This window comes from Elephas maximus, chromosome 10 (assembly GCF_024166365.1).
Source record: "Elephas maximus indicus isolate mEleMax1 chromosome 10, mEleMax1 primary haplotype, whole genome shotgun sequence".
NCBI lineage: Eukaryota > Metazoa > Chordata > Mammalia > Proboscidea > Elephantidae > Elephas > Elephas maximus.
Window position 1 is genome coordinate 103,935,750 of NC_064828.1, and position 25,941 is coordinate 103,961,690.

Sequence of the window (25,941 nt, forward strand, 5' to 3'; positions counted from 1 at the left end):
ATATATATAAAGATAATACATTTATATCTTTAGATACTAATAGTAATACTCAACACTAGGCGTTTCAATCAAAAAAAATGCCTACTATGTGCCAGGCACTGAGCTAGACTCTACATATATTACCTCATTCAACCTGCACCCTAATTCTGTAAAGCAGGTGTCATACTAGTTTTGCTGACGGAGAAGCTGGAGCAAAAACAGATTAAGGAATCTGCCCAAGGTCACACCAGGGCTGGTGAAGGGCAAAGCCAGGCTGCAAGTGACAGTCTACGGCTCCTACACAACATGCGAACTCCTCTCTCTCATTACTGGCCAAAATTTATATTCTGGGCTCCTTTGGGACCCACCAATAAATGGTAGCAGTGTAACAACACCAGTAACTTTTATCTGTACAATGATTTCCACTTAGCCAGAGCATCTCACGTCCTTTATCACGTGAGCCCCTATAACTGGGTGAGAAGAGCAGTACAGGCATCTCAGCAGACAAGGTCATTGGCAGCCAAAGCGGTTAAGAGACTACGTCTACTTGGTTAGACTGGGACTTCCAGTCCAGTGACTGCCTTCTAAATCCACCGTCTCTAATGCGGTATCATAATCTTCTGGCTGGGGGGAGCAGGGTAGGGGTATGTGGATCTGTTCTACTCAGAAGGAGGCATGATACTTTTTAAAAATGTTTTATCAGACCATTTAGACTTTCTAAAATAAACCAAAAACAAATCATTTCCAACTCAAGCCAAAAGAAAGTATTACTTGGCCTGCGTCATTGGATGTGGTCCTTTCCTTACCAAACATGGCCTCCTCGGTGCCAGGCAACACGGGGTGAGATAAGATGCTGCCGTCCTTAACGGAAGACAAAGTACTCAAGCATTTTCCATAAAGATTGTGAATTTTTGATACCGAGAAGGTGCTAAATTGACTCTGGCAAAATAGAAGGTACTTCTGCCAAAGGGCTGTATTGTTGGGGTGCAAGAATATCAGCTTCTGCCACTCTTTGACCAGAGTGGCGGGCTCCCAGAACTCCGTGCAGAGCTTCAGCTTGGCGAGTTTCAGGTCGACGCTGCTTGGGTTGCTCTCGATGGCCCGCTCCAGGATAGCCAGCTTCTTCTCCAGGGTGAGCTTCAGGGACCGCTTTCGCTTCTCCTGCTCTCCTTCGTCAAGGGCATACAGGCCTGGCCTTCTCATGACCTCGTCCTCAACAACAAAACACCAGTTTACAAATGCAAATGGGACTGGGTGAGCCTGCAAACGTCTACAGTGCTTTGTCACTTCTCAAAAGGAATTCTTATTCAGACTTTCTCACTAACTGCTTGTTTATCATGATTTCTTTTCGTAAGAACTTGGTTGCTAGGCTGCTTGTGTCACCTACTATGTCTGATCTTGTGTTTATTTCACCTGATTTACCTGTCTACTCTGGTATTTTAAACTTAGATTTATATACCAGCACCTGGCATAAAACACCATGAAAGCCTTCTCTGAAGAAACCACCCTACCAATACAATGGTCAAACATAGTACCAAATAGGGTAACGGTGACAGTGACTCTCAAAAAGGGGAGCTGAGACAAATTCATGTACCTTAGAAAGGGAAATATAGCTCTAATTCAGGTAATTTAATGAGCAGCCCCTTCTCTTTCACAAGTCTGGGCATTTGCATGGTCTAATTGTACTTCAGGAAGCCTTCCTGCCTGCTGAGCATCTACGTCTCCTTCAAGACTCTGTTCAGATTTCACCTTCTCTTGGAAGCCTTTTCTTAGTCTCTGGTAGGAAGTCACTCCCTCACTCCATTCCCAAATGACACCATTATTATAGCATTTATTACCCTAGATTGTATTTATTCTTCACATGTTTGTCTTCCTCAACAGACTCTGAGCAAGCTCAGAGCAAGGACTATATTCTAATAATAATTCTTATATGCCCAATGCCAGGGTCCCTCATAGGAGCTCAAAAATTGCTGCAGATTGAATGGGCTTGCCCAAAATTAGGGACATCGTTCTAAGGTAGAAGGAGCCCTGATGGCACAGTGGTTAAGTGCTCAGCTGCTAACTGAAAGGACAATGGCTTGAACCCACGAGTCGCTCTGCACGAGAAAGGATTTACAGCCTTGAGAGCCCTATGGAGCAGTTCTACTCTGTCCCATAGGGTCGCTATGAGTCAGGATCAACTCAACGGCAATGGGTTTATTCTAAGGTAAGAGATCTGGGGCAGTGACACTTACCTGAAAAGCAACAAATGCCATCCACAGCTCAATGTCCTGAGGATTCTCCCGAATCTTCCTGTTAAATTCCTCCACCTTGGCCTTGAGAACAGCATTCTCTCTGTCTGGCTGTGAGTCTGGCAGCTTTGTCTCTTGCTCCAAAGGGCCCTGTCCTTGTAACCACTGCGTGGTGGAATGGTCGTAAATCCCCAGAGGGTTCATCCAGGTGGTGACGGAAGGAGCCACATCCTCCGAGTCCTTCACTGGTATAAACGAGGCCGCCTCAGATGAGGGAGGTTCGGTTTTACTGCTAACAGCAGCTCCATCAATGCTCATCAATCCCACGTTCTTCTTGGTAAAATAGCGTTCAACATGCTTGTGTGAATTCTTCTTTTCCATGGGAGCCCCTTCCCAAGATATACACTGCTTCTTAGGGTTAATGCCCAGGCAGGAGTCTCCTTTCCTCTTGTATCTTACATCGGAAGAAGAAGAAAAGTTACCGAAGGCATACGTGCGCTACCTCTGAATGACTGAAGGCTCATTAGACTTCATGCCTTGTTATGCAAGTTAACTGCATCTATCCAAATTCACCTCACCTTCAAATTGTTTCTATTTAGAGAAATATGAAGAGTGGCAATTCACTTTTTCTGCCTGGTTTGACTTCTTTCTCTAACACTTCAACTCTTCGTTAGTATCTCATGAATTTCAGATCATGCCGGTCTTCTACATCTTTCTAATTTACATTCTCCTGGAGTTCTGTAGTTAAAGTACTGTCACATACATTATGTCACAACCCTAGGTGACAGGTAAGGCAGAAAAGATCCCTCTGTCTTTTATACTGCCTAGTAAGGAACACTGGGACCTGGCAACCTAGGTGATCTATCTCGTACACAAGTCACATTCCTTCAATGTTGTCTTGTATCCCTTCTTAAGAAGATAACATACAGGTCTAAGATTCTTTTTTTCAATCCTGAAATAAAGTACGTTAAATAAAACTGCATTTTGGGTATTTTCTACTTCAAGGTAAAATAGGTTGGGTTATAAAATGCTTTTATGAGATGTGTAGGTGTACCCAGAGTTACAAACACAAGACTGCTGAATAACTACACAGGCAAAAGCTAAAGAAAATTACACACTTTTCTTATGTATGCTATACAAACAACCCAGTTAAAACATGGGCAACAGATCTAAAGAGAAAATTCACAAAAGAGAATGGCCAGTAAGCACATGGAAAAGTGCTGGAAGTCATTAGTTCCCAAGGAAATGCAAATTAAAACCACAATAAGATATGCCACATACCCACCAGAACAGCTAAAATTAAAAAGACCAGCAATTACCAAATGTTGGTGAGTAAACTGTGGAATGGTGCCCTGGCGACACAGTGGTTAAGAGATTGGCTGCTAATCAAAAGGTTGGCAGTTCGAAGCCACAGGATAATACAGTCAGACACTCCTGGGAAACCTTATGGGGTAGTTCTACTCTGTCCCACAAGGTCACTATGAGTCTGATGGCAATAGGTTTTTTGGTTTTAACCTATGGAGTAACCAGGACTCTGGACCACTGTTAGAGGTAACGGAAAATGGCACAATCACTTTGGGAGAAGCTCTGTCAGTTCCTTAAAAAACTAAACATAGACCTACCCTAAACCCAAAAAACCAAACCTGTTGCTGTTGAGTTGATTTTGATTCACAGGGACTCTATAGGACGGAGTAGAACTGCCCCTTAGGGTTTCCAAGGACCAACTGGTCGATCTGAACTGCCGACCTTTTGGTTAGTAGCTGAGCTCTTATCCACTGCACAACTAGGGCTCCAGACTCACCCTACGACCTAGCAATTCTATTCCCAGGTATTTACCCAAGAAAAATGAAACTACATGTCTACCCAAAGCCTGGTGCACAAATGCTCACAGCAGCCTCAGCCATAACACCAAATATTGGCAAGAGCCCACACGTCCACCAACAGAAGAAAGGAGACACAAACGGTGGTACAGTCACACAGTGGGATCTACCAGCAACAAAAAGGAACGAACTACTGCTAAAGGCCACAACGTGCAATAATCTCAAAAACGTTATGTTGAGCGAACGAAGCCAGACACAAAAGAGGACACACTGTACAATTCCATTTATATGAAATTCCAGAACAGGCCAAACTAACCAATGGTAGAAAAAATTAGAACAGTGGTTGCCTCTGGGGAAGTAGTGGTGCAGACTGAGTGGAAAGGGACATGAGGAAACTTTTTGGGGTCACAGTAATATCCTGTGTATTTCCATAGGGGTCTGGGTTACATAGGTGTATGCATTTCTCAAAACTCAGCAAATGTACACTTAAGATTTGTACACTGACTGCATGTAAATTTTTATCAAAAGAAGAAACTAAACAAATATTGAACTCTAGTTAATGATATGCATGCTGAAACATTTAGGGCTAGTGTACTGATGCAATTTACTTTGAAATGTATCAAGAAAATACAAAAGATTAAGGTATGGATGGATGGATGAATAGATACGTGATAAAGCACGTCAAGTAAATGTTAATGGCAGGATGCAGGTGGTGGATATATGAGTGTTCATTGTGATATTCTTTCAACTTTGCTGTATGTTTGTAGTTTTTCTTAGTGAAGGCTGTGGGGAAAAAGAGGCTGCTTCCAGCACTACTTTATATCATCCCTTTCTGTTAGGGTTGTTTTTGACTCATAAACGGAATGGAGAGAGATTATCCCGAGGTAATTGGAAAAGAATTTGGAAGAGAAAGGGGTCTCTAGAGAACTTACCTGTATATACGTAAGAAAAGATTCTCCCAAGGTGGAATTCATTAATGTGAGGTGTGAGGGAAGGGCAAGGAGAGCAGAGAGCTTCTCGAGGCGTCTGTTGACAGCAGGAAAGCCGAGGAGCCAGCCTGGGGCTGAACCAAGGGGATGGAGGCAGAGCTTTCTGGGAACCTTCTATTCTATATTATTCTGTATGTGGATGTATGTGTGGAGATGTATGCATTTATATGCATACATGCATACCCTTCTCACACTGTCAGCTGACATATCATACAACTTCAGGCTTTCCCCCTACTCTCGAGCATTTCCCTATACTATTAGTTACAGAAAATATAATTTTTATGAGCTTCAAATTGTTCCACTGTAAGGATGTGCCATAATTTAACCATTTTCCTATTGGACATTTAGGTTGTATTATCAGAGAGTCTTAAGTTAGGCCCTAGGATGTACTTTAATGCAGTATTCCTCCAAATGAAGGTACTTTTCTTATAAAATCCTCATCAAATAATCAGCTCGCTTTCAGCTGAATAATCTCAGAGGCTGGGGCCTCCCCCTCCCCATTTTGTTCTGAGAGTTCCATGAATGACATCATATGTACATTTAACTGACAATAATTTGGCTATAGGCACAAAGGAAAAAGAGGCGGGGCTGTGGACAATGTTGTGGCTGAAAGAACATTTGAAGTCAGAGAAACACAGGCTCATATCCCAACTCTGCTGCTTCCTGGTCACATGATCTTGAGAAGTCGCTAAATTCCTAGGAGATCCATGCCTGTAAAATGGGAGCGCACGCCTTCCTCTCCCGCCCTTGTGCCGATCAGGCAGGCTGACACAGGGGACCACGGCACCTCACGCCCATCTTTTATTGGGTATCTACCTTATCTGCAGGAGCCCTGGTGGTGCAATGTTTAAGCACTCAGCTGCTAACCATGGGAGAAAGACCTGGAGATCTGCTTCTATAAAGATTACAACCTAGAAAGCCCCATATGGCAGTTCTACTGTCACACAAGGTTGCTATGAGTCGAAAATCAACTCAATGGCACCTAACACCACCACCACCTTATCTGTGGCACTACACTGTGGTGGCGTGGAAAACCCAGTAAGACTCCAGGGAGTGGTAAAAGAATGCAAAAACAGATGAACCCATTTTAGTGATAGCCATGTACGACCACCATGAGGTTTCAGTACATAGTATGTAGATACAGGAGCCCTGGTGGTGCAGTGGTTAAGAGTTCAGGCTGCTAACCAACAAGGTTGGCAGTTTGAATCCCCTAGCCGCTCCCTGGAAACCCTATGGGGCAGTTCTACTCCGTCCTATAGTAGAACTATGAGTCGGAATCGACTCGATGGCAACGGGTTTTTTGGCTTTGGTTTATGTAGATATAAATATGCACTGAAAAATAACTGATGGAAAATCATCATAAAGACAATTTTCGTTGCAATTGCTTATGTAGTGAACCATAATGTCCTAAGTGAAAACACAATTAACAGCTAGAGGGGCAGCAAAGGAATGGAAACAGAAATTTATTTTTAAAAACTGATCAGCCTGTAAAGGATGATGACAACCTCCAAGAGCTCCTCTTCCTTAATATTCCACGATTCTCTACCTGCAGCTTTCATTTTCCACAGGCTGTCTGGGAACACAGACTGGGTGTTACTGTTCTTCATGTTCCCAAGAGTGCCTCACAAAGCACTAAACGTCTAAAGGGTCTGACAAGTACACAAATATTTGTGATTGACAGATTAGAGAGGAAAAGTTCAAACTCATTACTGAAGCAAATAACAACCCCCATTTTTGCGATTATCTGGTGGCATATGCTGGAACATTTGAAAAAGTCCTTACCATTTAACGTCATTTCTTAAATGGCAGACATGGGGGTGGATAAATAAGAGGCTTTCGCAACTTTTTAAAATGGCATATAGATTAGACCAAATGGTTTCTGGATACTGTGTCACAAATTAATTATTGCAAGGTATTTTTAGATTCCTTCATTCAACAAATATTTACTGAACACATACTATGCCAGGCACTATGCAAACACCATGGAGAAATAAGATTCACCCAACCTGGACCCTGGCCACTAGATTTAGGCTTTCATTTTAGTATGTGAGGTAAGGCATGTGCTTAAATAAGGTAACATTAGATAAAACTCAATATGATCCATAAAAGAGACAGACAGACAGACAATGCTGAGAAAGAGTTCAGAAGAGGAAGAAGTTACTTCCCACCAATGAAGACCAGACAGAAGCATCATGGTGGCTACCTTGCTATATCCCCCCGGTAGAGAGACTTATACTCCCAGTTTGCAGGATCTGGTTTCTTATCTGTTCGGAAGGTTTCTCCCGTCGCAGCCTGAATGTCCTCCAGCCAAACACACCGATGTCCAATATCTGCAGCAGCATGATTATCTTGACTGTGGGATAAAAAACAGCAAAGAGAAAGGAAAAGGCACTTTAGAAGTCTCCCAGCCACATATCTGGCATTTTCAGAAACATGAAAGTGAAGCGTTTCAAACTAAAATGTGCATGTCCTACAGAGATGGGAAGAGGACGCTTGCTCTGGAAAAGAGCTTTTAAAAATAAAGCAGAAACCGTCACTATTAAATGATACTTTACAAAAAAAAAGACCTCATCTTGTCCAGAAATAAACTAGAAGGACAGAGATATTCTATTTAAATATTTCATTTAAATGACTATTACTTGAGTTTATCAACAGTTAAGAACTCAGCTGCTAACTGAAAGGATAGTGGTTTGTGGTTTGAATCCACTCAGAGGCACCTCGGAAGAAAGGCCTGGTGATCTGCTTCTGAAAGGTCAGCCACTGAAACCCCTGGGGAGCGCCACTCTACTCTGAAACACACGGGGTCACCATGAGTTGGAGTCAATTTGTCAGCAATTGGTTTTACCTAACTTGAATTCCAAGTATATTTACAAACAAGCTTTTTTTCTTAAAAAAATAACTCTGCTCTAAGTCACATTAGAGTGCTAGGCAGAAGAAACTACACACATGACCACTGTTAACATTAAAGTGGGCTACACACACACACACACACACACACACACACCCTACTTACCTCCTACATTCCTGAACTGTCCACTCAGACGGGACTTAGCCTTGGTCTAAGTCTGCTTTTTGTATTCTGGGCTCTGAGTGTGCTGTTTTGCCTACATGTATGAACCTCCGCATAAAGCGCAGAACCCAGAGCGGCCCACAGTCAGAGAAGACCCTCATTTATCTCTTTGAAACAGCTTGTGAACTGCCAGAGTTTCAGCTCAGATACAAATGGAACCACTTCCCTACGAGTTAAGTGAGAGGAAGGGGAGATTTTACTGACATCTAGCATCTTTCTTCCCCCAAAGGAAATCAGTTCATAATGCTGCTGACACAAGAAGCTGACAAAGTAGTCAAAATTGCCATTAACTGCTGTGCCATCTTTGCTTTTCGGCTCTGCCCGGATAGAAATAAAGGTTCTGGAGGCTTCTAAGTGATTCTTGGCTGTAAACACAAGGGAATGGCATGTCAGGGGCACAAAGTAGCTACGCAACAAATATTTGTTGAACGATGAACCTCGCATTAAAATAGCTGGTGATTTTAACACACTTCCCTCCAGAACCACTGTGGAGGGTTGTCTGTCTACAAAAAATCCTAAGGAGTAGAGAAGAGAGGCAGAGCCCAACAGAAAGAGACTAATGCAGCCCAGGAAGAAAAGTAAAGTGAATTGGAAGAAAAAAAAAAGGAAGGCCCAGCTGCAGACCACCCCTGGGGAGTAAACAAGCCCTCCTTCCTCCCCTATTGGGTATTGAGGACAGGCAGCAGGATGGGGTCTGGGCTGTGTGCAAGGAGGGGCCTGCCTCTGCCTGAAGGCAGAGAAGCTCGTGCTAGGATCCTAGGAAACACAGCTCAATTAGCAGCTGTGGTCTCTGGGGCAAACAAGAGAATACTGACTGTGGGTGAGCCACTCCTAGGGCTCACCCATAGGGGAAAAGGCAGGAAGTCATTTGTTCCTCCATACCTTGCTGGAATAAAAGTCCCATACAGTACATTGCCTTCCACAAACTTACTTTCCTAGCATCAATGAAAACTCTCAGGGCTCTCTGATATCTTAGGCCTTGTCTACAGGGAAACAAACAACTCCTCCCAGTCACCTTCCCAGGGAGAAATGGAAGACATTCATGGTAAGAAAGTCAAAGAGAAAAACAAGAACAGTCTATTTTGACCTTAAAAGGGCTTCTGATATTCTGCAAAATATCAACAGACTTCAAAGTGTTATCCGATCATAAAATTATCAACAGACTGTAAAAGTCAGCTCTAGAGGGGTAGTTAAAATAACTACCTTTCAAGTACTAACGGTAATTTCTGCATGGTTTTCGGAAATCCTTTAAAACTCATTTTTCTCACCTATAGAAGAGGGCTTGTAGCTAAAAGGAGAGTTTTCAGAAGAAACAATGATGAATGTATTTTGGTTTGAAGACCTACTAAAACACAAGAATATCAGTACACTCATTCATTCATTCATTCCCTCACACAACAAACACACTGGATGCTTACTGTGTATCAGACCTGTGCCATGCGTTGGGCATACAGCAAGGCAGACCAGAGGCCTGCAGAGCTCTCTGCCACTGATCTGATGACAGAAGGACCCTGGTCACCTGTGGTGTTTGCCTTTCTGACGGAAATGCTCAAGGCCAGATTCCAGACTTGCTCCATTCCCAGAGCTCCCGCTGACATCAATGGGCGTTCCAAGCACAGAACAAAAGTAAATAACCCCTGAAGGCTTGCAAAACTCTTCTTAGCACTATTTTTTTTTTTTCAGGTATACTCTGGACAGATACTTAAATTTTCTCTCTCCTAGGCCAAATGAGCAAAGGAAAGGAAAAAGTTAAATGGGCAACAGTTCGGATAGTTTCACCACTTATCACCTGTCCCACCTGTGGGCAAAGGGCCTCTCTATACATGGGAGGATGCTGGACTAAGAAAGGAAAGGCTATCACGGAGCACCTGCTCAGTGGCTCTTCTGTAGAAGGACTTGAACGATACTCAGGTAGACAGCAGGGTAAAGCATGAGAAGAAATAAAGTCTCGAAGGAAAGAAAACACTGTGGTCCCAGCGAGCCTGCAACTTCAACAGTGGCTCTAACCACATATGAAGAAAAAGGAAAAGAATGAAAGTGCTACATTAACCTTAACCAAAGAATGCGCGTGTGCACGCACACACGGGACCGCGGGGGAGAGATTAAAAGGATCAAGGAGGAGAGGTTACGTCATTACAGAGTAATTCTCTAAGTGTGGAGAACGACCTCATCACAAATGAAACCCTTAACTGTGCACTGAACTGGCCCATACGCCCACTGTGTGGCACATCTGCCATCTTTCAAAAATCCCGAAGACTTTGTCTAAATCATATTTGACACAAACATTGCTGTGTCTAAGCATTTCTCAAATAAAACCCTAGCCCTAATTTTTTTAGGCAAGCTTTCCTGTTTTTTGATGCTGCTCTAATAAAGGTACAGCACCATTTTGATTCACTGACTAAACAATCACCCAAAGGTCTACCTTGTAGCAACAACCAGGAGAGGAAAAGTCAAGGTTTAAAATATCACAGCTATCTGGGGCCGGAAACCTACTTTGGTTTCTCAGATTCCCTTTTACTGATGCTTCTAGAAGATTTGTCCCTTTCAGCGTCAGTATCTGGCTCAGATGTGCTGCCACTCGACTGCCCATGTTTTCTCTTGGTTTTCTTGTGGTGCTGATGTCTCCTTTTCTTCTTTTTCTCTTTCTTCTTTTTTCTGCTTGTTTGTTTGAGTTTTTTGTTAGTGTCACTTTCATCTGAAGGCTCTGATTTCAAAGGACTCCTGTTTGGGAAAATCAACATTAGAACTGTTTTCAAAGAGGTAGGGAAAATAATAAGTAAAGAAATAAATAAGTAACCAAAATGTAACAGGGATGCTATAAATGCTCACAGAGATTTATTATTTGTCCAGATAGTCTACAAGACCTTCCTAGATTACAACTGACCTTAAAGATTTAGACTTGGACCTAAAACAGGTGAAGAAATTCTAATTGTAATCATCTCTGCGCCTATCATTTCAAATCTACACATCTTTAAATGAATGCAATCTATCCGTTATTTTATCAAATACAGTATTTTTAAAAGCCAGATTATAAGAGGTTTGTTTTTAGTCTCACATATTATGACAGCATGTCTTTCATGCAAAAAAAAAAAAAATTAATTCTGGTCCTTTCTTTTTGAAGGTTAAAATGAGGTCTTCTTCATTACTGAAACATCTACAAACAACTCCCTCTCATGCATCAATAATTCTCAATTTTCAGAGGCACCTTAGGTTTTTAGAGCGCAGAGCCTCACTGGGTTCATCATATTAACGAGACCAGCTAGTCCATATTTGTGAGATAGCTCATTTCTCAATTCAATGATCTAAAACAAAATTCTTTGAAAGCTGGGTAGAGATACGTGCCATTTTGCTTTCCCCAAAGTTTTCATCTGATTTTATGTTATATTCTATGAGCTCCTTCTATTTTCACAAAAGTGTTGAAAATACCATTAAGGAAATACCTGAATTATATTAGTCTAAAGGTTACTAATGAGGTTTGTGAAGTTAAGAATCACAGTGATATCATTTCCCTCATGGCCTAATTACAGGCACTGACTGTGTCATGTACTTGCTGCTGCAATGTAAAGGGAAAAAGGAATCATCTGTTAGAGTGAGGAAGGGGAAAATGGTCACTAAAAGATTACCTCATCATGTTAAGTAAGAAGAAGAGTCTGACTTTGCTTTCTACCACAGAGTTTTCTAAGGAGCTCCTTTAAACTCAGCTACAGATGGTAACTGACCAAGACTGAACCTCATCTGCCAAAAAACGCTACCTGGTCAGTGGTGGCCCCTCAGGAACAAGGTCTGGGGCTTCTTCCAGCTGCTGGCTCGGTGGTATTATGGTTCCAACACAGAAGCTTGGGTTGCTCAGCCAGTCTAATTCTGCACATGCAAAAGGGAAAGAAGGTCGATGAAATCTGCTCCGTATGATGTCTACCGCAGGAAACTCGTCTTATCAGCAGACATCCTAATTCATGGCCAACGTCAGCCAGACGTTTTGAACTGTCCATGGAAGCACGAGGAAAGCCATGAAATTTTTACTTCACAGGGCATGGCACTTTAACACACTCTAAAATACTGAAGACCTGAAATCCTCTTGTGATCTCAGGCGCAGCTTAAGAAAAACCATGTAACAAGCGTGACCTAAAAGACAACAAGGCTTTATGTATGCCATCTGCACTCTGTCCAACGAGTGTGAAAGCTTCCAAAGCATTTGGTTTTAATGACCTCAAATTTAATCTAGACAATTTCCTGAAAGTTAAAGAACCCAGTCATGCATAAAAGCCCCACCACGTCTAATGTTTTCACAGAAGATCAGGGTCTTTCAAAAAAGTCCAGCGTTCTACCTCAGTTTCGTAACTTAACACAGACCTTTCCTTATAACCGTACTCCTCTCTGAAAATAAAAGCACAAGGTTTCAAAATTAGCCTTCTGGACAATGATACATGGACTTCGTGGGTGGTGCAAATGGTTAAGTGCCCAACTACTAGCCAGAGGTTTGGCGATTCAAACCCACCTGGGGGTGCCACAGAGGACAGTCCCGGTGATCTGCTCCTGCAAGGTCACAGTCTTGAAAACCCCATGGAGCAGTTCTACTCTGCACAAATGAGGTTGCCATGACTTGGAATTGATGCCATGACAACCAACAACAACAAAATGTTTATATGATTCTAACTCAGTAGTTAAGAGCTAGGCTGCTAATCAAAAAGTCAGCAGTTTGAATTCACCAGCTGCTCCTTGGAAACCCTATGGGGCAGTCCTACTCTGTCCTATGGGGTTGCTATGAGTTGGAATTCACTCGATGGCAATGGGCCAACGGGTAACTGAAATTAAAACAGGCATTTCAAAGTGAAATTCTTCTTTCTCACTTTAGCTTTGTTATTTAATTACTTACACCTCGTGGTTCCTCCCAAACCTTAGAAGGCTAGTCTCATAAATCACTGTATCTACCTTAGAGCCTAACCGGGCCTTGCATGTGGTAGGCACCCAGCACCTGTTACTATGCAGACCTAGTTCCCAAGCAAGGCAAACTATTCACCCTCTAAAATATTACCTTCAGTCAGGTATTTCTAATTAATGCTAAGCTTATACTAAGATGCTAATAATGATTACCTCTGGGTGGTGAGACTGAGTGTCTATAAATTTTCTTCTCTCTGCTGACCCATATTTTCTAATTTTTCTACAATGAACTATTTCAAAGTACTTATTTTCTAACTTTTCCGCTATTATGAGTTTATAATAAGACAAAAGATATCCGTAATTATTTTAAAAGAATTCAAATAATGTCACATTTAGACGATATTTGGCGATTCCTTTTAACCAGTGTTCCATTCTCAAGGAGCTTACAATTTATTTGCAAGAATGACATAAAACTCTCAGAAACTAAAATAAGAAGAGTTAAGTAGCAGTATAAGACCTATCACAAAGCAGCAGATGTGATAAGCATGTTACATGAACAGTGAGTGTTAAAGAAACCCAAAGAGCTGAAGAAGTCAGAGAATGTTTATAAAGAAGGTGGGCTGAAGTTGGGCCTTGAGCAGTGGGCACAGAGAATTCTGGAAACCTGACAAGGCGAAGACATTCCAAGCTACATAAACACGTACACAAAGACACGGACCAGACAAGATGTACGGAGGGAACAACAACAACCGCCTCCAAAACACAACACCAAAACACCTTGCAGGGCTTCAAGGGAGCTGGCAAGGTTGTATTTCTTGCTAAGAGTGCTGATTACACAGATGGGTTCTGATTTTGAAGTTCTGAATTCATCAAGTTCTACTCTTATGCTATGTGAACTTTTCTTTTTTTGGAGCCCTGGTAGCACAGTGGTTAAGAGTTTAGCTGTTAACCAAAAGATCGGCAGTTCGAATCCACCCGCTGCTCCTTGGAAACCCCATGGGGCAGTTCTACCCTGTCCTATAGGGTTGCTTTGAGTAGGAATCGACTCAGTGACAACAGGTTTATATTATACTTCAATTAAAGGTAAAATGAAACTGTTGCCAAGAATGGAAGGTCTGGGCACAAGCCCTAAGCGTCTGCAGAAGTCCAGGGGTAGAAGGAATCTCTATGGGCTGGTATGGTCAGGGAAGACTTTTCAAGAGGAAATGTGGTAACTTGGACCTTGAAAGAGAAGCAGAACCTTAGAGAAACACAGGCACAGACAACTTCAAGGAAGTATGGTAGGTGGTGTGGGGGACAAGGGCAAGAAGGAACTGGACACATTCTCAGTCAGCACAAGCAGAGCCGTGGACACTGAGGTGTACAGGCACACTGACAAGGGAGGAAAAGACCGGAAAGGTGGGCAGGGCTAGTGTCCATGTCCTCTGGACTTTATCAAGTAGAAAACTCACTTAACTAGGGTCACGTTAACAATAACGTATAACTTTCTGAGTGAGAAACTAACTTGAGCTGTAAACTTTCACTTAAAGCACAATTAAAAAAAAAGAAAACTGTGTCACTTAAAGCAAGTCACTTCTCCCTGGGCCTCAGTTTACTCATCTGTAAACTAATGGGGCTGAAATATAGAAGTTACTAAAAGCTTTTGAAGAAGATTATGGCAGCATTCTAAAAGTCTCATTTATCACATACATTCAACAGACACCTGCATCATTCCCCCTTTTTCATTTAAGTCACATCTTCATCTAATTACTTGATAACCATTTATTGAGTAATTGCTGGGTGACATCGAGTCGATTCCAACTCATAGTGACCCCACGTAACAGAGCAGAACTGTCCCATAGGGTTTCCTAGGCTGTAATCTTTTTTTGTGTGTGCAGTGTTTCGGCAGAAATTTATCATTATTAATTGTATTTTAGATGAAGGTTTACAGACCTTATTAGTTTGTCATTAAACAATACACATATTGTTTTGTGACATTGGTTGCCAACCCCAGGACGTGTCAACACTCTCCCCTTCTCGACCTCAGGTTCCCCATTACCAGCTTTCCTGTCCCCTGCCTTCTCATCCTTGCCCCTGTGCTGGTGTGCCCATTTAGTCTTGTTTCGTTTTATGGGCCTGTCTAATCTTTGGCTGAAGGGTGAACCCCGGCAGTGACTTCATTACTGAGCTATAAAGGAGTCAGGGGCTGTACTCTCAGGGCTTCCCCAGTCTCTGTCAGGCCAGTAAGTCTGGTCTTTTTGTGTGTGAGTGAGTTAGGATTTTGTTCTACATTTTTCTCCTGCTCTGTCCGGAACCCTCTTTTGGGACTCCTGTCAGGGCAGTCGGTGGTGGCAGCCAGGCGCCACCTCGTTGTGGTGGATAGGCTATCATCTTTATGGGGGCAGACTGCCAGGTCTTTCTCATACTGAGCCGCTGGGTGGGTTCGAACTGCCAGCCTTTCAGAGTGCTTAACTATTGCACCACCAGGGCTCCTACTGAGTAACTACCAAGTGCCACACCAGGACAAAAGAGAGTCCTCATTCACACGAGGCTCCCAGTCTAGTGATGGGAGTCAAACCAATAAAATAGACGCAACATTGTGACCAGTGCTGAACTAAGGTCAGCGCAGGGGATACGGAGGCACAGAAGAAGGGGTGCCTGATGAAAACGGGGGGGTGGGGGGAGATATAACGGGGGCTCTAGGGTGGGGGAGTATGAGTGAGGAAGGCTTCCTGGAGGAAAGAATATTGGAGTTGGTCTATTAGGAGGTGCCGGGTGGGGAAGGAATTCCAGGGAAGAGGGAACAAAGACACAGACACAGACGGCATGGCTTGCTCAGGAATCTAATAAGCACGGAGTGTGGGGAAGCTACGGCAAGTACAAAGGAGGGGGCTGAAAAGGCAGGCAGGTGCTAAATCACAAAGTGACCTCTGTGCCAGAAAAATAGTTTGGAATTACCCAGAAGGTGACTAGGAATCCAAGAAAGGACTTGATTGTGAGCAGCCATCTGTGAGCAGCCATCTAAGATACTCCACTGGTCCCACTCCGTATCGAGCAAGGGAGAATGAAGAAAACCGAAGACACAAAGGAAAGATTAGTCCAAGGGACTAATGGACCACAAGTACTACAGCCTCCACAAGACTGAGTCCAGCACAACTAGATGGTGCCCAGCTACCACCACCTCCTGCTCTGACAGGGATCACAAAAGAAGGTCCCAGACAGAGCTGGAGAAAAATGTAGAACAAAATTCAAACTCAACAAAAAGGTTAGACTTATTGGTGTGATACAGAGTGGAGAAACCCTGAGAATATGGCCCCTGGACTCCCTTTTAACTCATAATGAAGTCACTCCTGAGGTTCACCCTTCAGCCAAAGATTAGACAGGCCCATAAAACAAAACAAGACTAAGTAGGCACCCCAGCCCAGGGGCAAGGACTAGAAGGCAAGAGGTGACAGAAAAGATGTAATGGGCAACCCAAGGTCTAGAAAGGGACAGTGTTGGCATGTCCTGGGGTTGGCAACCAATGTCACAAAACAAAATGCTTATTAATTGTTTAATGAGAAACTAACTTGCTCTGTAAATCTTCATCTAAAGCACAATTTAGAAAACAAAAAGAAAAGAAAGGGCTTGAGCACTAATGAGGGGTGGTGGTACAATCCCTTGGGTTGTGATCAGAGGAGCTGGTTTTATGAGATGCCTGCAGGCCCCCAGGTAGAGCTGTCCACTGGCAACACTGATGTTCTAACAGTGGACCACAACTCAACTTTGACCTGAGAACAGTTCTACTCCTTCTCAGAAGGCAGCCTAGTATTCCTTTGGGAGGGAGTTCAGCCAGGTCTATCAAAATATCTGAGTACCCTGTAGGGTGATAAGGCCCTAACCAGACAGTTCTTCATCCCAGCAGCTGGAAACTGTATCTGGTACACGAGAGAGCAGTCTGGGCTTGACAAAGAGGTAACAACACCACAGAGGCGATGAGACTGCCTGGGAGAGGAACAGCCATTTGTTTACGGACTGAAGAAGAAGCCCAAGAGGGAGGGCAGTGTGCCCAGAGAGAAAAGCCAGGCTGTGGGGTGACACAGGCTTGGGGTCACATCCATCTAGGTGTTTACTGCTCTCCTGTGCCTTGGTTTCCTTGCCAAAAAAGAATGCCTGCCTCAGAGATGACTAAATGTGTGTAAAGTACCTAGCAAGGTGCCTGGTGTATGTATATACATATGTTTAATGACTTTATTTTTTACAGCAGTTTTAGGTTTACAGAAAAATTGTGCATAAAGCAGAGAGTTTTCATAGCTCCCTTTTCACCTGCACGTTATTTCTGTTACCACCTTGCATTCCTAGGATATATCTATTAAAGCTGATGAACCCAATATTGATACACTATGGGTTTTGACGAATGCGTGATGTCATGTGTCCACCACTACAGTAACATACAGAACCGCTTCACTGCCCTAAAAATGCCCCATTTCCACCTATTCATCCCTCCCGCTCTCCCTGACCCCCTGGCAACCACCAGTCTCTTCACTGTCTCTATAGTGTTGTCTTTTCCAGAATGTCATATAGTTGGAATTACAGGGTATGCAGGCTTTTCAGATGGGCTTCTTCACTTAACAACGTGCATTTAAAGTTCCTGTGTGTCTTTTCATGGCTTGATAGCTCATATCTTTTTATCACTGAAGAATACTTCATTGTATAGATGTACCAAAAGCCCTGGGGGCACAGTGGCTAAAGGGCTCAGCTGCTAACAAACAGGTCTTCTTCTGTAAAGATTAAAACCTCAGAAACCCTATGGAGCAGTTCTCCTCTGTCATATAGGGTCACTATAAGTTGGAATCGACTTGATGGCAGAGGGTTTGGTTTTTGGGTATAGATGTACCAGTTTGTTTATCCATTCAACTGTTGAAGGATATCTTGGTAGCTTCCAATTTTGGGCAATCATAGATAAAGATCTAGAGTTAGGGACCCAAAGCCGTTAAGACACATGGCCAAGGGTGCACCCGAGACATGGACCTGCAATTCTCCATTCAGTTTGCTCCAGCACACCACGGTGCCACTCTTCGCTTCCTCGCTAAGGAGCTGGCTTTCCTAAATTCTCCTTACACTTGGCACATGGGGCCATTATGGCAATTTTGATGTTGTAATCTCATTATCTTCATGTCAATCTTCCCGCTATACTCTAAACCAAAGGTCCACAACTCCAATGCTCATAGAGATCCGGTCAGTAAGGATTATTGAGACACTGTAAGGAGTAACGATAGGACAAAGAAAAGAATTACACACAAATGTTCTGTGGGTCAAACAAATACACTGAATTGATTTACAACTCTTTTACTCAAGCCTCTAGCTGACCTCCCCTCCTGCTACCCCTCTCTCGCCAAACTATAAGCAGCTCGAGGGCAGGGTCCATGTCTATTCACTGCTGTGTTCCCACACCTAGCACTGCGCCCTGCACAAAGAAAGTGAACCGCTAAAATGAATGCGCATCTGGACCATATCGTCACATCTTTGCATCCCCAGCACCTAATTTACTTCAAAAAAAAAAAAAGAAGGATTTTGAGATCTTTAAAAAGAAGTGATTATCTAGGCATAAAGTATATTTATTATAATTCTACTTTTCCTTGTAAATGTATATTGGAACAACATAGAATAAATGATTAAGTATCTACTATATGTTTTTTTTTTATATGTACCCAGGCACAGTTCTAGGCACTGGGGGTACAGTGGTGAACAAGACAGGTGAGGTCTCTGCTCACATGGAGCTTATACTTAATTATAACCTTAATGGTTCAAATTATACATCTGGATTGCTATCTTAAATTTTGCTAAACAGAGTCTTAGAGAAAGTTACCTGAGATTAAAAGATACCTTATTAATCAGATGGCAAAGCCCTTTTCAGTATTTACTTATATCCTCACATAATTAAAAATCAAATACGTATTTAGATAATTGTGTCAAAGCTAAGCAGGATGTAACATATTACAGAGAAGCCCAGCAGGATACCAATGCCTAGGGTTTAAGACAGAGAATCTGACTGGCTGACAAACATTTTGTCTCTAGGGATTAGTAAATAAGTCAATCGCAGTTTGAAACTTGCCGGGAATTTGCACGCTGTGTTACATTTTGTTACACATAAATACATCTAAGAAAGGAAGTAGGGTGGAAACATCAGGCAGAAAAACCACATTATAACTACTGCCTAACAAAAAAGCAGCAGAACCTGCTTTTATTATTATAAATATGAATTATAATTGGATAAAATATCCAAGTTCCACACCAATTCCCCATTCTATTATAACAAGATAGCCCTGATTACTTGTTTGTGGTTTTGTTTTTTAAATGAATTAAGAGGTGAGCTCCACACCTTGCAGAGATGACACTTCAAAACATGTCTAGGGCTCAGAAAGGGCCACATGAACCAGAGACTACATCATCCTGAGACCAGAAGAACTAGATGGTGCCTGGCCACAACCGATGACTGTCCTGACAGGGAACACAACAGAGAACCCCTGAGGGAGCAGGAGAGCAGTGGGATGCAGACCCCAAATTCTCATAAGACCAGACTTAATGGTCTGAGACTAGAAGGACCCCAGTGGTCATAACCCCCAGACCTTCTGTTGGCCCAGGACAGGAACCATTCCCAAAGCCAACTTTTCAGACATGGATTGGACTGGACAATGGGTTGGAGAGGGGTGCTGGTGAGGAGTGAGCTTCTTGGATCAGGTGGACTATGTTGGCATCTCCTGCCTGGAGGGGAGATGAACGGGTGGAGGAGGTTAGAAGCTGGCAAAATGGGCATGAAAAGAGAGTAGAGGGAGAGAGCGGGCTGTCTCACTGGGGGGAGAGTAACTGGGAGCGTGTAACAAGATGCATATGGGTTTTTGTGTGAGAGACTGACTTGATTTGTAAACTTTCACTTAAAGCACAATAAAAATTATTAAAAAAAAAACATGTCTAGGGTTAATTGTATAAATAAATTAGCATATATATATTGGGGGAGAGGGTTGTTCCTTTAAAAAGAATAAGCCACGCTCTTCGTTTTCATTGTTAAGTCTCACTTTTTGACAAAGACTCTGAGAGCACACACTTATTTGTATAAAAAGCACCATCGAACACAGCTACAAGAACTGCAAGTAGGATGAAGCCCATAGAGAAGCTAACAAAGTCAGCCCTTCTGTGGGCATGAATCTGTAATTTGAAGAGACTCAGTAATCCCCAAGGTAATGTTTCAACAACAAGACCCCAAAATTTAGAAATCACAGTACACTAAAACAGAACACAATCTGGAGTCAGAAAGACCTGTGTTCAAAAAACAGCTTCATTGTTTTTGAGTTGTGCAACTCTGGCCAAAATACTTATGGTAATCTGAGTTTCTTTCTTTCAACATTTTTTTTTTTTACTGAGTGCCAGACACTATTCTAGGTGCTAGGGATACACACTAAGACAAACCCAACACCACCCTCATGGAGCTGACATGCTGGCAGACATTTATTTACCTGCAGTGTGACAAATGCCAAGACAGAGAAAATAGGCGGAGTGTAATGGGAGCACAGAACTAGGCCCCCTAATCCAAAGTTTCCTGGGAGAACGTCACAGCTAAGACTTAGAGGATAAGAAGCAATTAAGCAACGAAGCTTCTAGGAAGAGTGGCTAGGCAGAGAATGTGGCTCGTGCAAAAGCCTGAAGTGAGCAAGTAGGACTCTCTGGGAAATAGCAGGAAGTCATGGCGGGGGACCACTGGGAGTAAGGAGGAGGGTGGAGCAAAATGAAGCTGGAAGAGTAGGGGCCTTAAAAAAAAAAACCCATTAGACAGTCTAGATTTACCCTAATAGCAACAGGCATATGTTCAAGAGTGTGGAGCAAGAATGACAAAATTAGATCTAGTATTTGAAAGATTACCAGCAAGGAGCAGTGTTTGGGAGCACAAATTCTAAAGCTAGATTGCCTGAGCACAAATCCCGGCTCTGTGACTTACTAGCTATGTGACATTGGACAAGTTACTTATTGGCTCTGTGCTTCTGTTTCCTCCTCCATAAAAATACAGAAAATAATACCTACCTCCTAAGATTGTTGTGAGGAGTCAATGAGTTAATGTTTGGAAAGCAGTTAGACCAGTGAATGGCACGTAATGTTTTAAACAAACACTTTTTAACATTCTTGCTCTGCTGTGGAGGGAGGAGAGTGGTAAGGCAGTGAAGGTAGGGCTGAATGAAGATGGGGAGATGACCTAGGAGGCTGCTGTCGTATTCCAGGAGATGACACGCGGCAATAAAAATTAGGTAGTGGCAGTGGGAATAGAGAGAAACTCATGCATTTAATAGTTATTTAGAAGGGCTGGATGAAAACTAAATGGGGGGGTGGGGGGAAGTATCTGTATTTTTGGCTTGGGTGAATGGTGGTGCCATTTTGATACACAAAGGAAGAAGAGAAGGTTGGCGGAGTGTGGAATAAATAAATCAGTTTAGTTTCTCCTCAAATATGGATAATTCACCTGCCTCTTCAGTTATCATGACGAGTAAATGAGCTAGTGTGTCACCTTTCATCCCACCTCTGTCCAAGTATTCAACTACCAAGGAACAAAATTTAGGGCTGTTGTTGTTAGTTACTGTGGAGCGGATGCTACCTCATGGTGACCCCATGTGTATACAATCCTAACAAACAATTTGGTGGTGTGAGAAGGAAATGCTCAAGAACTGGTGGGATCAGACACTGGGGGCTCTCTGCTGCCCCTAACACAGCAGAAGCTCTGCATGTCTGTTTGTAGAAAGAATGAATTCTGCTGAACTGAGCCCCCACAAAGCCCTTACTGAATGTGATGCCTACTCCAAGCCCAGTCTAGCTCGTAGCAGTATGCAGACAGTGGGGAACAGAATCTCTCACATTCATTTTGGTATTGGCTGTCTTTCCTCTCCAGGAATTCAATGTTTTTTTTTTAATTGAAGCTTTGCACCCACTAATACAAACACTACCTTACACTTTCACAACATTTTACAATGCATAGTAAAAAGTACAATGTTTCTACGTACAAGGAAAAAGACTGGAAGTAATCCAAACACCTATTTAGCATTATAGGGACTGGTTGAATAAAATGTGTGACATATGTACCCACCCAACCCACGGCTGTCAAGTCGATTCCAACTCATAGCAACCCTATATAACAGACAGAACTGTCCCATAGGGTGTCCAAGGCTGTAAAGCTTTACTGAAGCAGATTGTCACATCTTTCTCTCTCAGGGCAGCTGGTGGGCTTGAACCACCGACCTTTCGGTTAGCGGCCAAGCGCTTTAACCACTGTACCACCAAATGGAGTTCTCTGTACCACTAAAAAGATTTATATAGTGACTTCTAGGATTTAAGGCGAAATGCAGAATACTTTGCATTTAAGAAAGAGGAGGGAAATTATCTGCTTAACATAAACAAACCAACCAAAAAAAAAAGGAAGGATATCATTGACTATGAGGAAGGAAAGTTAACAGGTTGGATAGACAGAGATGGAAGCTTTATTTCTCTGAATATACCTGATTTATATGTTTGACTCAGAAACCCTGGTGGCATAGTGGTTAAGTGCTACAGCTGCTAACCAAAAGGTCGGGAGTTCAAATCCACCAGACGCTCCTTAGAAATTCTATGGGGCAGTTCCACTCCGTCCTATAGAGTCGCTACAAATTGGAATCAACTCAACAGCAATGGTTTATATGTTTGACTCTGAAAATATGTAAATGTTTTATATTGTTATAAAACAAAACTAAAAAGAAAAAAGAGATCTCTAAAAATTGAAAACAAAACAGAATAAACTTAATTGTGTATTAAATTGGCAGCAAAACCACACAGAATTATTTAGTGTGACTTTAAAACATAGTAATTTGACTTTGTGGAATATGTCTTAGATTAAAAAGAATCATAAAAATGAAAAACTATTAGTATTAGTAATATCGACACTGTTATCCTAAACGTATAATTTTGTTAATGGCACCAGGAACTAAGATATTCAGCATGAGAGCAAAGAAATACAAATATTTAAAAAAAGGAAGTAAAAACCTTGTAACAGTAAATTTGAACTAGAAATACAATTACGAACTCATGACATATTTTTCCTTTCCTGTTCTGATCACTGAAAAAGTCTGTAAGTAATAACAATCCAATAGCAATGAGTACCCCTAGAACCCAGTTTGCGGTTTTGATGTATCTATACCACTTCCCACTAAAAGAAACCAGTGTTCCTTTGGGAAATCAACAATTTCAGGCCGGGGCAGAACATGGAAGCAATCAGCCCAGGATGTCTTTTAGGTCAAAAAGCAAGGAAGCTATTAAAGCCAACTGGGTTTGTATATTCAACAAATATAATTGAACACCTACTATATTCTGGCCCTGTGCTAGTAAGCGGCAATAAAAAAACACAGTCCCTGACTTCATGGAGGTTGCAGTCTAGTAACGGAATACTAATATTACACTAATCGCGTGGGAATTGACAAGTGTTACAAAAAGAGGGAAGCACAGGAACTGAGAGGATGTAACAGAAGTGTCAGACACAACTGGGTGCTGCCACATAATGTGCATAATTTAGGATTTTCTTTTTAAACCTGTGTTTTCTTCCTAGTGTATCACTATGTGCCTCAATTTTAAACAACGCAGACATCCTAGGAACGTCTGAGGCTTAAATAAAACGTATGCTGCCATAACCTGGCACCATAAAACCTCAATAAATAAACGTTAGCTCTTTTTGCTAGGAGCTGTGTCCCTGAGGAGAGCAAAAAGTGTTTGATTCGGCTTTCTCTTCTAATCCGATAGCTCAGGGCCTGCCAAAAGATACGAACTCAATAACATTTCAGGATTAAATAAACAGGGACGGAAGACACTGTAATAGCCACCACCCAGCATTTGCATCAGGAGACCCCTTGAGATGCGGAGTATCATTGCCACTTTACAAATGAGGTTACTGAAGCTCAGAGGAAGAGCGGGGGGTCAGCAGTACGGTAATAACAACGCCCCCTTTCCAGGGCCTCTCTCGCGCCTTTAACTCCACTGCTCTAACCCCTTACCCTCGCCTTTGCGCCCCACGAGAAGCCGGGGCGAGGCCAGGAGCCCTTCCTAGAAGGCATTGCGGTGCCGCGAAGAACTCTGGGATACAAGAGGATAAACAAACCAAAAGTAGAGCCAGGAAGACCTGGGCGCCGAGAAACTGCATCCTAAGCCAGCCGAGTGCCTCCTCCGGCGCTGTTGTGTGCTCACCTTTCCTGGAGCTCCCGCTGTCGGCGGCCTCACTAACACCCGCAAAGGCTGGGAACAACGCCATGTTCGCAGGCTGCGCCGCCGCTCCCCTCTACAGAAATGGCGCCTCCGAGCGCGCGCGGGCCGCGCGGCCTCCGTCAGCGCGGTGCACCCTGGGAAGTGTGGTTTCTTGGGCACTCGCCCCGCTTGACCCGGTCGGGTAGGGATGGCGAGGGGCGGGACCACCTCCTAGTGGTAGGCACCGGAGGGCACTGTGAAAACCGGGAAATGCGGGCACTGAGAGGAATTGTATGAGCAGAAACGTACTAGGAAGTCGGTACTGGGATTCCAACCCGACCCCTGAACTCACACCATTACTTACCAACTGGATCAAATCAAACTTTGTAAACTTAAGTTTTTTTATCTGCAAAATGTTGAGAAGACTAAATGAGTTTATGTTTAAAATTTGGGGGGCTAAGGTACACCTGACCAAAGCTATAGTATTTTCACTTGCCTCATATGCATGTGAAAGCTTGACAGTGAATAAGGAAGACTGAAGAAGAATTGGTGCCTTTGAATTACCATGTTAGCAAAAAATATTGAATATACCATGGACTACCAGAAAAACCGGAAACCCTGGTGGCGTAGTGGTTAAGTGCTATGGCTGCTAACCAAACGGTCGGCAGTTCAAATCCACCAGGCGCTCCTTGGAAACTCTGTGAGGCAGTTCTACTCTGTCCTATGAGTGAGTCGGTATGAGTGGGAATCACCTCGATGGCACTGGGTTTGGTTTTTATACCAGAAAAACCAAAGCCAAACTCACCACCTTTGAGTCAGTTCTGACTCATAGCGGCCCTATAGGACAGAGTAGGACTGCCCCATAGGATTTCCAAGGCTATAAATCTATAGGGAAGCGGACTGCCGCATCTTTCTTCCATGGGGAGTGGCTGGTGGGGTCGAACTGCCAACCTTTTGGTTAGCAACAGGGTGCTTTAACCACTGTACCACCGGGACTCCTGGACTGCCAGAGGACTCAGCGGACCTGTCTTGAAAGAAGTACAGGGAGAATGCTCCTTAGAAGCAAGGATGGCAAGACTTCATCTCAAGTATTTCAGGCATACTATCAGGAGAGGGACCAGTCCCTGCAGAAGGACATCATGCTTGGTAAAGTAGCAGCCATTGCTGTCGAGTTGATTCCGACTCATAGCGACCCTATAGGACAGAGTAGAACTGGCCCATAGGGTTTCCAAGGAGCACCTGGTGGATTCAAACTGCCAATCTTTTATTTAGCAGCCATAGCTCTTAACCACTGCGCCACCAGGGTTTCCTGGTAAATTAGAGGGTCAGCAAAAAAGAGGAAGACTTTCAACAAGATGGAATGACACACTGGCAGCAACAGTGGGCTCAAACATAGCAACAATTGTGAGGATGCCAAAGGACTGGGCAGTGTTTCATTCTGTTGTACACAGGGGGCCTGTGAGTCTGAACTGACTCGATGGCGCCTAACAACAACAACAACAGTGTGTGAAGTGTTTAGCACGGTGCCTGACACATGAAAAGCCCCTAATAAAAATTAGCCATTATGTGAGTTGTGACTGCAAGTCTGACTCAAAGCGATTTAAGATATCCAAACTTCAGTCAGGTTACCATTTTAAATATCCGAGGAGTGCAAAATAATACGAGGTCCCATTAAGTTCAAAGGTCTTTGCTAGTTAGAAAATACATTGACCACCCATGACCAAAATAATAATAGTGATAATTGAATCTGAATCTAATCAAGCCTCTTACCA

At 43.0% G+C, this 25,941-nt stretch overlaps 1 protein-coding gene across 4 annotated transcripts in view; it reads right to left on the minus strand.

Moving 5' to 3' along the window:
• NRDE2 (NRDE-2, necessary for RNA interference, domain containing) overlaps positions 1-24,281 on the minus strand; it is a 48,296-nt gene extending 24,015 nt beyond the window's left edge. For 3 of the 4 annotated variants that reach the window (XM_049898909.1, XM_049898908.1, XM_049898912.1), the window contains exons 1-6: positions 24,173-24,281; positions 11,842-11,950; positions 10,583-10,810; positions 7,223-7,372; positions 2,214-2,664; positions 786-1,191 (exon numbers count right to left, since the gene is read on the minus strand). In XM_049898909.1, coding sequence (XP_049754866.1) covers positions 786-1,191; positions 2,214-2,664; positions 7,223-7,372; positions 10,583-10,810; positions 11,842-11,950; positions 24,173-24,236 — 1,408 coding nt within the window. In that variant the 5' untranslated portion in view covers positions 24,237-24,281. Of the gene's footprint in view, positions 1-785; positions 1,192-2,213; positions 2,665-4,962; positions 7,373-10,582; positions 10,811-11,841; positions 11,951-24,172 lie in introns of those variants that run through there. The other variant, XM_049898911.1, reaches the window with a different exon arrangement.
• Positions 24,282-25,941: the final 1,660 nt, after the last annotated feature.